At 45.0% G+C, this 13181-nt stretch overlaps 1 protein-coding gene across 1 annotated transcript in view; it reads right to left on the bottom strand.

Annotated features, from left to right (window-relative positions):
• Positions 1-13181, bottom strand: part of HSDL1 (hydroxysteroid dehydrogenase like 1) — a 20550-nt gene that overhangs the window by 3127 nt on the left and 4242 nt on the right. The window contains exons 2-5 of the mRNA XM_011942188.1: positions 8325-8386; positions 3565-3790; positions 2454-2899; positions 2016-2243 (exon numbers count right to left, since the gene is read on the bottom strand). Coding sequence (XP_011797578.1) covers positions 2016-2243; positions 2454-2899; positions 3565-3784 — 894 coding nt within the window. The 5' untranslated portion in view covers positions 3785-3790; positions 8325-8386. The remainder of the gene's footprint in view (positions 1-2015; positions 2244-2453; positions 2900-3564; positions 3791-8324; positions 8387-13181) is intronic.

Below are 13181 nucleotides of genomic sequence, written 5' to 3' on the forward strand. Positions count from 1 at the left end.
TACTTAAATAAAACTGCTTCTTTTTTTTTTTTGAGATGGAGTCTAGCTCTGTTGCCCAGGCTGGAGTACAGTGGTGTGATCTTGGCTCACTGCAACCTCTGCCTCTCGAGTTCAGGCGATTCTCCTGCCTCAGCCTCCCAAGTAGCTGGGACTACAGGTATGCGCCACCATGACCAATTAATTTTTGTATTTTTAGTAGAGACGGGGTTTCACCATGTTGGCAAGGCTGGTCTCGAACTCCTGACCTCAGGTGATCCACCTGCCTCAGTCTCCCAAAGTGCTGGGATTAGAGATGTGAGCCACCACCATGCCCAACCAAAACTAACTGTTGATATACGTATATGTTTATTTGGTAGTGGTAAATCTAATACTCTTTATGCAAACAGTCCCAAAAATATCTGTTTGGTAATTAAGAAAACTCCGAATATTTAAAAAAAAAAAAATTGGACCAGGTGTGGTGGCTCACACTTATATTTTATTTATTTTATTTTTTTTGAGACGGAGTCCTGCTCTGTCGTTCAGGCTGGAGTGCAGTAGCACAATCTCGGCTCACTGCAAGCTCTGCCTCCTGGGTTCATGTCATTCTCCTGCCTCAGCCTTCTGAGTAGCTGGGACTACAGGCACCCACCACCACGCCTGGCTAATATTTTTGTATTTTTAATAGAGACAGGGTTTCACCGTGTTAGCCAGGATGGTCTCAATCTCCCGACTTTGTGATCCACAGCCTTGGCCTCCCAAAGTGCTGGGATTACAGGCTTGAGCCACCGCACCCAGCCAGCTCATGCTTGTAATCCCAGCACTTTGGGAGGCCGAGGTAGGCGGATCACTTGAGGTCAGGAGTTCAAGACCAGGCTGACCAGCATGGTGAAACCCCATCTCTACTAAAAATACAAAAATTAGCCAAGCGTGGTGGCATGCACCTGTAATCCCAGCTACTCGGGAGGCTGAGGCAGGAGAACTACTTGAACCCGAGAGGCGGAGGTTGCAGTGAGCCAAAATCGCACCACTGCACTGCAGCCTGGGTAACAAGAACAGAACTCTATCTCAAAAAAAAAAAAAAAAAAAATTTCTAAACTAGGGCACAACTCTTTACTAGACCAGATAAAGGAACTCAAATATATTATAATGAATAATGATGCATCCTCATATGAATACTTAGGATCACAATTTCAAATATCTGACCCAGTTACTTTCCAAAGTCCTAAAAGGTCCCAATCCTTTGTCACGCCTAAATGATAAACTTAAAATAAAAGTTCTATGCTGCTTGAAAGAATTAGTCTAAGACTATATGGATATATTATTTGATAAAACAGTTGCATGAAATATAGCCCTGTCTTGTGGTTTCATGGTTTTTTTGGATTATATTTTTAACTTAGAGGTAGTCCTCAAGCAGTACTAGACTCTTTTACTTTGAAATTCCCATGTAAATACTTAGCATTTTTATAGTCCTACCATCCACTTACAGCAGCATATTTCTTTTTTTTTTTTTTTTGATACAGAGCTTTGCTCTGTCGCCCAGGCTGGAGTGCAGTAGCGTGATCTCGGCTCACTGCAACCTCTGCCTCCTGGGTTCAAGCGATTCTCCTGCCTCAGCCTCCCAAAGCAGCTGGGACTACAGGTACACACCACTAAACCTAGCTAATTTTTGTATTTTTAGTAGAGACGGGGTTTCACCATATTGGCCAGGCTGGTCTCAAACTCCTGACCTCAGGTGATCCGCCCACCTCAGCTTCCCAAAGTACTGGGATGACAGACATGAGCCACCACACCCTGGCCAAAGCAGTATATTTCACCTTTAAGGTGCCACATAGATTGAACTTTGAAAGAATTTTGAAAATTCTTAATGTAATAATCTCACAAAAGAAAAGTTAGTGTCTTAACCAAAATTATTAAGTGTCAGGCTTCAAAGTCAGAATTTACAATTCTCATCTTAGGCTTTAATCAGATTCCTCTGTATCACTGAGAAAGGTTCAGGATGCATTAATCTAATTATGAGACCTGAAGCACACTCCTACCTGAATAGAATGGGACCAGTACCCTGTGGTCCTTTTGGAAATCCCAAGAGTAGAAACAGCATGATGTGCATAGACTTTTGGCGAAGGCACCAACCACGAGCACCTGTGCAGAAAGCTGCTGGGTGCTGTCATGCTGGTGGCTACGTAGAAAGGGATTAGACTCTGTACAAAGATTCCTTTAGAGGCATATTCATACTGCAAGGCTCTGCTGAAGTGGTCTAAATAAGCCTGTTGAGACAGAGGGAAGGAAAAGACTTTTAATTCTGGGTGAACTTGAAAATCCAGGAGAAAAAAAGATTTGCTTATTATCAATTCAGGAAAAAATACAGGATAAGCAAATGTGAGTTGCTGACAAAGAGTTCAACAAATCAGACCAAACAATTGTTAATAAATGTTCCGTGGTATTAGGATTTCATCTTCCAGTAAGTAATATCTGACCTTAGAAGCAGAAAATGCAGCCAGCTGAGGAGTGGGTTTGCAGCAGGAGCCAGAAGAGATCGTGACGATGGCACCTTTCTTTCTCTCCACCATTCCCGGTAACACAACATGGACCATCAAACTAGCGGCGGCTATGTTCACATTTATGATGTCCCAGAGCTTGTCCTCGGAGAGCTGAGTGAAATACTGCGGGTAGGGATAAAACACACCCACGTTATTTACCAAGATGCCAATGTCTTTGTCCTTCAGGGCTTCTCGAATTGGAAGGTAGATCTCACGGCCGCTGCTGAAGTCCGCAACTATAATATCAGTTTCCACTTTGTACGTGTCGGCTATGTCTTTAGCAACAACCTGCAACTTCTCCTCGTTCCGACTAATCAGGATGATATTGAGACCTCGGCTTGCTAACTCCTCAGCGTAGGCTTTTCCAATCCCATCTGTTGCACCTAGGATGCAAGTCAGGAAAAGTGAGCACGCGCACTTCATGGTGTGACCCTTAAAATGGACCTGAAGTACCCCATCAGGTTTAGTCCGAGAAAAATTCACACTAGACGTCAAGTGAGTTCTAATATCTACGAGTCAAGGGCACTGCTGCTGAGTCAGGAATGTGAAGGGCGCATGCTACACACTCTCCCAGACATCCTGACACACAGACAGCGAGTTATTTTACATTCACCATACTGATTAGGAGACACAGTAGGAATTTGTTTTCAAACTATTATCTGGCTTGAATGAGTGGCAGGAGGTGCTTTTCTGGGGAATCTTCATAAATTAAAATGAAATTCAAAATATGTGAAGCATTTCTGAAAGTGGTGACAGTTTCTAAAGACGATTTTAAAACAGAGAACAAAAAGGAAAAGCAAGTGGTAGGAAGTGGGTCTGGAGGAGGCCTGGGAACAGCAGAGAGCAGAATAGGAAGGATACCAATCATGAGGCAAGTTTTTCCTCAGATGAGAGCAGTAAGAAAATGTGAACATAATCACGGCAGGAGCCATAAGTTTTATTTTTTTATCAGCATGTTCCCATAAAAACATCACATTAAATTCAATAACTCCTTGAATAATGCATCCGACTTCATAGAAAAGATTATTTTGATTATAAAGTAGGTTACCACTGACAACGGCCCATCTTCCATACTGCTTGATCAAGTCTGCTCTGCTCCCCAGGCGGGGGATAAAATGCAGCCTGATCAGGCTGTAAAAGTCACAGATGACAGTGATGCTTTTTCTGGCCGTATACCAGGCTCCAACCAAAGCTAGAGCTTCCATATAGCAATTGCAAGACCTGGCGATTTCCCTGTACAAGAGGTAGAAGCTGTCAACAGCAGCCATGGCAACCTGCAGGGAGAAGGAAAGAGAGAGAGCCTCTTTGGTTAATAAATTAAAGGAACATACACAGTCTAAGTGAAGACATCCAGCTGAGGGCATCAGATCTTGTCAGCTGTGCATTCAAATAACAATAACTTTTCAAATGCACGTGGCCCACGGATTCAGTCTGTCTATCTATCTATCTATCTATCTATGAGACAGAGTCTCACTCTGTCGCCCAGGCTGGAGTGCAGTGGTGTGATCTTGGTTCACTGCAACCTCCACCTCCCGGGTTCAAGCGATTATCCTGCCTCAGCCTCCCAAGTAGCTGGGACTACAGGCACATGCCACCACACCTGGCTAATTTTTTATTTTTAGTAGAGATGGGGTTTCACCAGGTTGGCCAGGATGGTCTTGAACTCCTGACCTCAGGTGATCCGCCCCCACCTTGGCCTCCCCAAGTGCTGGGATTACAGGCGTGAGTCACCATGCCTGGAGATTCAATTTATGATCTCATCATTTAAGATCTGTAGCTTATAAAGTTACTTTCTTCCAAGGAGACTAATCAACATAATTACCAGAAGTTACCAAATTCCCACTAAAATCAGGTACTACACTACACGCTGTGGCTACAGAGACAAACACAACATGCTCTGCGCCGGAAACATGCTCCTAGTCTAATAAGAACAAACACAAAGCTTCTAATTCATACAGCGGAGGTACATGTATTTCTTTGCTTTATTCACAATCAGCAAGTACGGAGGACCTACTACCTGTGTAGGGACAAAGGAGATGAAACAGAGGTGGCACTAAGACATGGCCTTGGCCTCAAAAGCTTACGATCCACTGGAGACAAAACTCAGCTTTCAAAAACCTTTACATCAATTTAAAAAAAATTTTTTTTGTTTAAAGAGATAACCTCCAAGCTTGGAAAAATGGCTTCTCAAATGACAACAGAGTGAGCACTCCTCCATCTTCTAACTTCATTTGTAACCATCATGTTGCCTGTGAAAGAAACCAGGCACATTCCTCAGCCTAGTATCTCTCAATTTCCTGGGCCCAAACAGGCCCAGAACAAACACGGCCCAGTGCAAATATATTCCTCCATATACCTCAGCTTGGGAAATCCTGGAAAATCCCCAATAAGGACACCGCCGTTTGTAGTTTTACTGAAAGCATGGGAACCAATAGATAACTGCTAAATGTATAAACTTAATATGTTAACCAATTGTAATGCTGTAACCTAAAGAATTCCCTTGTTCCTTGTTCCTCTGTAACCTTACAAGTCCTGTTTACATCGGGCTATAAAAAGCGAGCGCACGCGTTGTTCGAGGCCCTCTTGTATGTTGTGAAACGGAGGGACCAAGTTCGAACTTGCATTAAAGATCCTTGCCGCTTGGCTTTGACTCTGGACTCTGGTGGTCTTCTTCGGGGAATAAACGGTCTGGACATAACACCTGGTCCCTTACATTTGAGGAAAGAAAAGTCCAACACAACTCTGTGAGCGTCCACATAGCAAGCATATACTAAGCACCTACTAGGTTCTATGTACTGTGATTCGAAGGATTCACAGATGAACTAAATGACCGTCCCTAGGTGAAGACACAGACATTTAACAAAGTAATGTAAAACGCCACATGATCTGGTAGATGTGTGCCTGCAATCAGAGATAACCCTGCAGAAGTGGACCAAGGCCAGGCATGGGGAGCCCTGGCCACAGACCGAGTGAGTGGACTTCATATCAGGCTAAACCAACTGTGTTCATCCTGTGAAAGACAAAATATCAAAACGACTGCAATAGACTACACTTATATTACAGGGAACTCAGATACACACAAACCCAAGGACACGGCTTATATTCTAAAAAGAACATTGATTTTAAGCCAAAAGAAAAAGAAATATAAAACTTCTGGGGGTGGCCACTTTTAAAGAAATCCCTTTAAAATAGAAAAAAAAAAAAAGGTCTGGAACCTAAGAAAACACCCAACAGTAGCAGCGAAAATGAGCATAAGTTTAAGAAAGAATGGGTGAGTTTCCTCCTACACCACTGCAGCGTAATTTCAGCTCAACCAAGTCTTGCAGAGTAAAAAAGGAACTAAGCAGAAGAAAACAAATTAACCACTGACACGCACAGGAACGGCACCATACTGTGACAAAAGGCATATAAAATAATTTAAAAACTGTTGAATAAATATATGTAACTGTGTAGTGTTAATTACAAATCAACAAAACATACAAAATAAATATGACTGAAAACTGAAGAAATAGAGAAGTAGTGGGATTCCTAAATGCCCTACGGTAAGGAAACAATCTCTCAAAAACAGAAAGTTCCATAGTGGTACCGTGTGAAGTTGATATTGCTACCATATGAAGTTACCAAATTAAGTTACCAAATTTGTAAACTAATGTGGCATTACGTTTAAAAAATGTTTTCCTCGGCCAGGCGCGGTGACTCATGCCTATAATCCCAGCACTTTGGGAGGCCAAGGCGGGTGGTCAGAAGTTCAAGACCAGTCTGGCCAAGATGGTAAAACCCCATCTCTACTAAAAATACAAAAATTAGCTGGACATGGTGGTGGGCGCCTGTAGTCTCAGCTACTTGGGAGGCTGAGGCAGAGAACTGCTTGAACCCGGGAGGCGGAGGCTGCAGTGAGCCAATATAGGGCCACTGCACTCCAGCCTGGGCGACAGAGTGCGACTCCATCTCAAAACAAACAAACAAACAAACAAACAAGTTTTCCTCAAATGAAAAGTCGGGCCCCTTTATTCCCTACAGGTAAAATGCTGCCCACTGGGGCTCTGTGCACAGAAACTCACCTCCCACAATGAGAATGCCAAAGTTCATCAGGAAAAGGAAACGTTTTAAATTTGACTAAGTACATAAGCCAAATACTTAAGCTAAAAACAACTAAAATAAATGCTCCTTTGGGGTGATTTTTCTTTATGCACCAGATTGGCTGAGATCACCTAAAATATGAGCTGTCTAGTTCAATGAAGTCTTTCTTTTTTCTGAGCGGATCTTCCATACAGCAGTCACCAATACCCCTTACTGCTCCCGAATCCTTTGATTGACAATCCTTTGAAATATATTCAAAGTTAGAGCCCCCCTTCTGGGTAGCGAATGAGCATGGCTGTTTCCAGATGTGCATGACAGGAAGCCGCGCCACCACCCCTCCCGCAATCCTCCTGCTGCTGGATATGCTGATGACGGGGCAGGTATCAGAGTTTTCACACTGGCTGCAGCCCGTCAACAGTCATAATTACTGGGTTCCCAAAGACATGCCCAAAACAGATTCCCAAAGACATGCCCCAAACATTAATATCCTATAAGAACAGTAAAAACTGAGATTTCGGCCAGGGACAGTGACTTACACCTATAATCCCAGCACTTTGGGAGGCCGAGGCAGGCAGATCACTTGAGGTTAGGAGTTCAAGACCAGCCTGGCCAACATGGTGAAACCTGATCTCTACTATAAATACAAAAATTAGCCAGGTGTGGTGGTGCATGCCCAACTTGGGGGGCTGAGGAAGGAGAATCACTTGAATCTAGCAGGCGGATATTACAGTGAGCCGAGATTGCACCACTGCACTCCAGCTTGGGCAACAGAGTTAGACTCCATCTCAAAAAAAAAAAAACCCAAAAAACAAAACAAAATAAAACAAACACCTGATACTCTGTTAGACCATCCTAAATTGTGAGTTCCAGAAATAACTCATAAAACTTGTGTGTGCCTTTTGTCATAACTAATCAAACACATGGCCATGAGGAAAGTAAATGCAAAAACAATTACCTATATGTAATTACCTGTATGTACCAGGACTTCTCAAGCAAAATGTAATAAAACTGGGAATAACAAGCTATGACTAAAGAAACCTAGACACTTGGAACATTAAGCTTATTCTTCTAATAACAGGTAGGCACACATCTAGGCTGTTAAAACAATGTTTTCAATGAAAAAATAGATAACTACAGGCCGGGCACGGTGGCTCATGCCTGTAATCCCAGCACTTTGGGAGGCCAAGGCGGGCAGATCACGAGGTCAGGAGATCGAGACCATCCTGGTTAACACAAACCCCGTCTCTACCAAAAATACAAAAAATTAGCCGGGCGAGGTGGCGGGCGCCTGTAGTTCCAGCTACTTGGGAGGTTGAGGCAGGAGAATGACATGAACCCACGAGGCAGAGCTTGCAGTGAGCTGAGATTGCACCACTGCACTCCAGCCTGGGCAACAGAGCAAGACTCTGTCTCAAAAAAAATAAATAAATAAGAAAAAAAAAGAAAAAGAAAAAATAGATACCACATATCAAGATCAATGGGTTGTAGTCAAAGCAGTATTTGTGGGGAAATTAGTTGCTCCAAGTGTACGGAGTAAGGCTCTCGCTACAAAAAGAAGGTCAGGCATGCCTCATGGAGGGACCCCACACCGATGGAAGCTTCCTCTTAAGCCTGATTTTTTTCAAGAATCTGAACCTTTTTGAAGTAAATATCTAGCAAAAGGTGGCTGACAACACAGGGGGCCCCAGTTTCTCTGCTGAGGTCATTACCTGCCCTGGGGTCTCTTACCTTCTGTCTGCCAGTTCTGGGTTGTCAGCAGTATACGGCTCTGTCCTTCTCGTAAGGCCAATCTGTGAATAAAACCAACAAGAAACAAATGCCTTTTCTTTTCCTCTTAGCTCAGCTGGGAAAACTATATTAAACTAACATCCAAGTGCTCAAAAATTAAGAAAACACAAAAATTCTTACGCCATGAATCTCCGTACGGCAGCAAACCATATACTAAGCACCAAGTACCCTCCTCTCAGAATAAGAAAAGCTTCTGGTGTCTGCTGGGGACACAGTGCATGTGTCCTCAGGAACAGCTGGAGGGTGCCCCCCTTTTCCTATGCCTTTTTCCTTAGGGAACATTTCATCAAATGGGACAAAAGCCCATTCCAATCCCAGGGACCCTTGGGGAAACACCACCCAGCCACCACGCCAGCGTCGGGGAAGGGAGCAGCCACAGCTGCCCTCGGGGCCTTTCTCTGCCTGGTGCCTGTCTGGGTTTCATATGGGCCTCCCACTGCCTCGCTCTGCACACCCCTTCTTCAGTTCCACCTGCAGTGTTCCCTGGAACATCCACATTGCCACAGGCTGTCCTGGCCTCTCTTTCCAAATCCTGGCAGGGATTCTGGCCGGCCCACCTGAGTTCGGGTGTCCACCACCTGTCTAATCTCCTGGTAGGGTGGCAGGGAGGAAGGTGTCCCACTGTGTTTGGACACAGCCCCCCGAGGCTGTGAGTGGGTCAGGTGCTGAGGAAATGAAAGGAAACCTCTGGTCCACATTTTCCCTCTCCTCCACCATGCACACCGCGCTGTAACTGTTCTGTCTCTGACCACCCCAGAAGGCTGCAGTCCTCCAGCACAGAGGCCAAATTCTACTCCTCTCTGTTTCTCCAGCACCTTCCACAAATCCTGGCACAAAGAAGCTCAACACTACCACATCTCTGGCTGCAGCTCAGAGGCAGAGTCTTTTCCTGTCCAGCTATCAGTCTCCGCACGGCAAGATCCATCTCAGCCCCCAGCTCAGGAGCAGACCACCCACAAATTCCTTTGATCTTTTACAGAAAGAAAAGCTTGTGTGCTAAACCCACCAGGGATCTCCCACTCAGGCCAGCAGAGGAGACACACCCACTGTAAAGGTGAATACAGGAACCTGGGGCTAAGAGGCTTCAAGCTCATCATGGCCCAGCTTCTCAACACCCCCACTAGACACCCCTCACCATCTTGTCAGGGGAGGACCATCATGTGCAAGTACCTTAAACATGTGTTAATATTATGGTTGCTACGTATATTTTAAAAATCACAGAGCATCGGAGGGGTTGATGGCATTCAAGGTCTGGTCCTCAGCCTTGATGGACAGAAATGCAGGTTTTTCATTCCTCAGAGGCAGCTCAAGACAGAGATCTGACTCACATCCACAAAACCCACAGAAGACTGATACATTCAAATGCCGATTTAGGAACGGATAGTGAACATACAGCGAAGAGGCCTAAACACACATGGTCAACTGGTCCCACAGTCTCTCGAGATCTACATGGAAAACCAAACTTCTAGAACAGCAATGAAGACTGAGGACACCATCATGAATAAACCAGGACTCTGTGCCACCGCTATACACGAAGTCAGAGAAAGATACACCGAGCAACTGCAACGTAAGGTGGCAAGGGCGCCACTGGGGTGAAATGGGTCTTGAAATGAGAGTAGAATCTCTGGGCAGAGAGGAGGGAAGGAGCCTCCCTCCTGGGCCCATGGAGAAAGGCTCGGCACTGTCAAGGATCTGGCCCGTTCAGGAAACACCGGGAAGTCCCCTGCGCGGACAGCACAGGCTGTGCCATCCTGTGTGAGGCCCCATGTGTGCAGCGCACAGGCTTGAAGGAGGCTGGGAGAGGCAGACTGGAGACGCCTTCACGCCAGACTGGAGTGCTTGGACCTCCTCCTTGAGCACCAAGGGAGGGAGCTGGCGGGGCTTGTTTGGGAAGGTAACACAGCAGGGGAGGGGAGGGGTCCTGAGCCCTCGTCACCCAGCTGGGGATGAAGGTGGGCCACACGGAGAGCACAGGCTCTGTGGCCTCTGCGGCTCCTCAGCCTCGCCAGACACTTCACATATTCTCTCACACTCTGATGGGCCAAAAATGTTAGAGAATCGGAAATTAAAACTCATTCCCTCCTCTCGATCTTCTTCCCTACCCTCTGTACATGATGGAAAAATAACATTTTTCTCATGACAAAAGAAATCAGTACTTTCCCCAAAGCCACCACATTTCAAAAGCTCATGGCCTCTCACTGAAACTTTCAAAGGAATTTATCACACATTTAAGCCTAGAAGCCCACTAAGGCATATGTAGATATCAAGCCTCGTCAAAGTTGCTTTAGGTGTCTGACTCGTTACTGTTTTGTGGCTTGAATAGTGAAAGCTATTAACCTGTGCTGTGGTCTGGGCTGAGCATTCGGCCCCACTACCCGATTCCTGGTCTTGAAACTTAACCCCCCAGGTGATGGTTTAGAAGGATCAGATAATGAGGGCTCCACCACCTTGATCTTGGACAATTCAGCCTCCCAAACTGTGAAAAGTGTTTGCTGTTTCCAAGCCACCCAGTTCATGGTATTTTGTTACAGCAGCTCAAAACCGACTAAGGCGGCCTACAACCTAGAGAAACCCATGATGCGGAAAGCAATACTAAAACACAGTAAAATTCTGATTCCTGTACAATCTACCTGCAAAAAGTTATTCTAAAGCTTTGTTTTCTTAAACAGAGAGTAGAATGGTGGTTCTAGAGGTGGGGGCATGGGCGGCAAGTTTTGGTCAAACGGTATAAACTTTCAATTATAAAATGTGTACGTCTGGAGATCTAATGTACAGTACGGTGACCGTAGTGAGCAATACCGAACTGTAGGCTTAAAATCTGCTTAGAGGGTAGATCTCAAGTGTTCTCACCATAAAGAAATAAAAAAGTAACTGAGGAGATGAATGTCTTAATTAACTTGGTTGTAGTGATCATTTCACAAAGTATACACATATCAAATCATGTTGTACACCTTAAATTTCTATAATTTTATTTGTCAATTATAGTCCAATGAAGTTGGAAAAATATAAAATAATTTTAAAAAAAAATTTTTAAGCTTTGTTTTCTCATCTCTGCAGAAAACTAAAACATCTGTGAACAAAACAAAACAAAACCAGAACTGTCTCCAAACTAGAAAAAGAAGAGCAATTCCCTATTATCTTTTAAGCATTTTCTACTTCTATGGGTCAAGAGTCATCAAAAACCTACAGGAAACATTACAACTGCAAAAGCGTCATGGGACAATTATGGTCATAACTGCAAGGAGCAAAGTCACCTCTTCAAAGCACCACTGCTGTGGCCTGTAACCCGATCCCACTCCACAGTGAAGGGGACTCCACTCCACCTAGCAGTGTAAAGGGCAATCGAATCAAATGCAAAAACCTTCATGAACCAAGAGTTCTGGGAGGAAAGTCTTGGCTGAAACATGGACATCACCAAGCTATCCAAATGCATGTGACGTGGGGCAGGTGGTAAAAGAACACAAGGCAGACTGGCCAGGGTTTTAAAGAAGACAAAGCAAGTAGGACAGAAAAAAACAATCCAAGCACCAGCGAACGACAGTGTGGTGGGCAGAGTAATGGCCTCCAGGGATATCTACAGCCTAATCCCCAGACCCTGTAAATACGTTACCTTATGTGGCAAAAGGGACTCTGTAGATGTGATTGAGTTAAGGACTCTGAGCTGGGAATACGTTACCTTATGTGGCAAAAGGGACTCTGAAGATGTGATTGAGTTAAGGACTCTGAGCTGGGGAGGGTGGGTCCAATGTCATCATGTGTCCTTGTAAGTGGGGCAGGAAGATCAAAGACAGAGAGCAGTGTGACTCGAGGCAGAGGTCAGAGAGAGCTGGAGTTGAGGGTACTCTGTGCTGCTGGTTTCGATGACGGACAGAGGGTGGGTCACCAGTCAGGGACTGAGGGCGGCCTCTAGAGGCTGGCAGAGGCCAGGAAAAGGATTCTGCCCTGGAACCTGCAGAGGAAGACAGCCCTGCTGACACCCTGACTTTAGCCCAGTCAGAATGATCTCAGATTCCCGTCTCCAGAAGGAAGAGACATCTGGGTCATTGTAAGCCACTACCTTTGTGGCAGTTTGTTACATCAGCCACAGGGGATAAGGATAAACAGTGGCAGGAAGGGATGGATGAACAGTCAGCTCAACTTTCAGGACATGGAAGAGACAAACTGAAAACTCTGCAACCTGCCTTAGGCTAAAACCACTATGTGTATTCAGGAGCCAGAAAGTCTCAGAGATTCCTGTCATCTTCGACTGACCAGGGTAGACCTGAGGTCCCCCTCCTTACCAGCTGGGATTATCCAGCTTTTCAGTAAGGCTACAGGGCTATGACTGTTTTCATTGAAAACATTTTTTCAAAGAAATCTTACTTTTTTTCAGAGTGTGAATCTGTCTTGTACTCAGCACTCCAAATCCTCTGTTCTTCCTAACCTTTCAAGTCGCATGCCTTCTCCTCAGTTCAATCACTTCCTGACAAGCACCGACAACATGCCAGCCCTGGGGAGAAACTTCCTTCCTGTCTCTTCCCTTCCCAGGTCGTGGCACTGCCCCCGCCTCTGAGTTCCTCTCCATCTCTCTTACCCATGTGGCACTTAGCACACACTGCTCTGGATTCTATGTAAACACTCAACTTGCTTATAACTCAGTTTCTTGGTTGTCCAAGGAGAGCACAGGCCTCTGGAGGACAGGAGATGTATAGAAAACAAATTTTTCTGTAACTAAAAAAAATTTTTGTTTTTAGACAGAGTCTTGCTCTGTCTTCCAGGCTGGAGTGCAATGGTGCAATTTCTGCTCACTGCAACCTC

This window comes from Colobus angolensis, unplaced genomic scaffold (assembly GCF_000951035.1).
Source record: "Colobus angolensis palliatus isolate OR3802 unplaced genomic scaffold, Cang.pa_1.0 Scaffold207, whole genome shotgun sequence".
Classification (NCBI taxonomy): Eukaryota; Metazoa; Chordata; class Mammalia; order Primates; family Cercopithecidae; genus Colobus; species Colobus angolensis.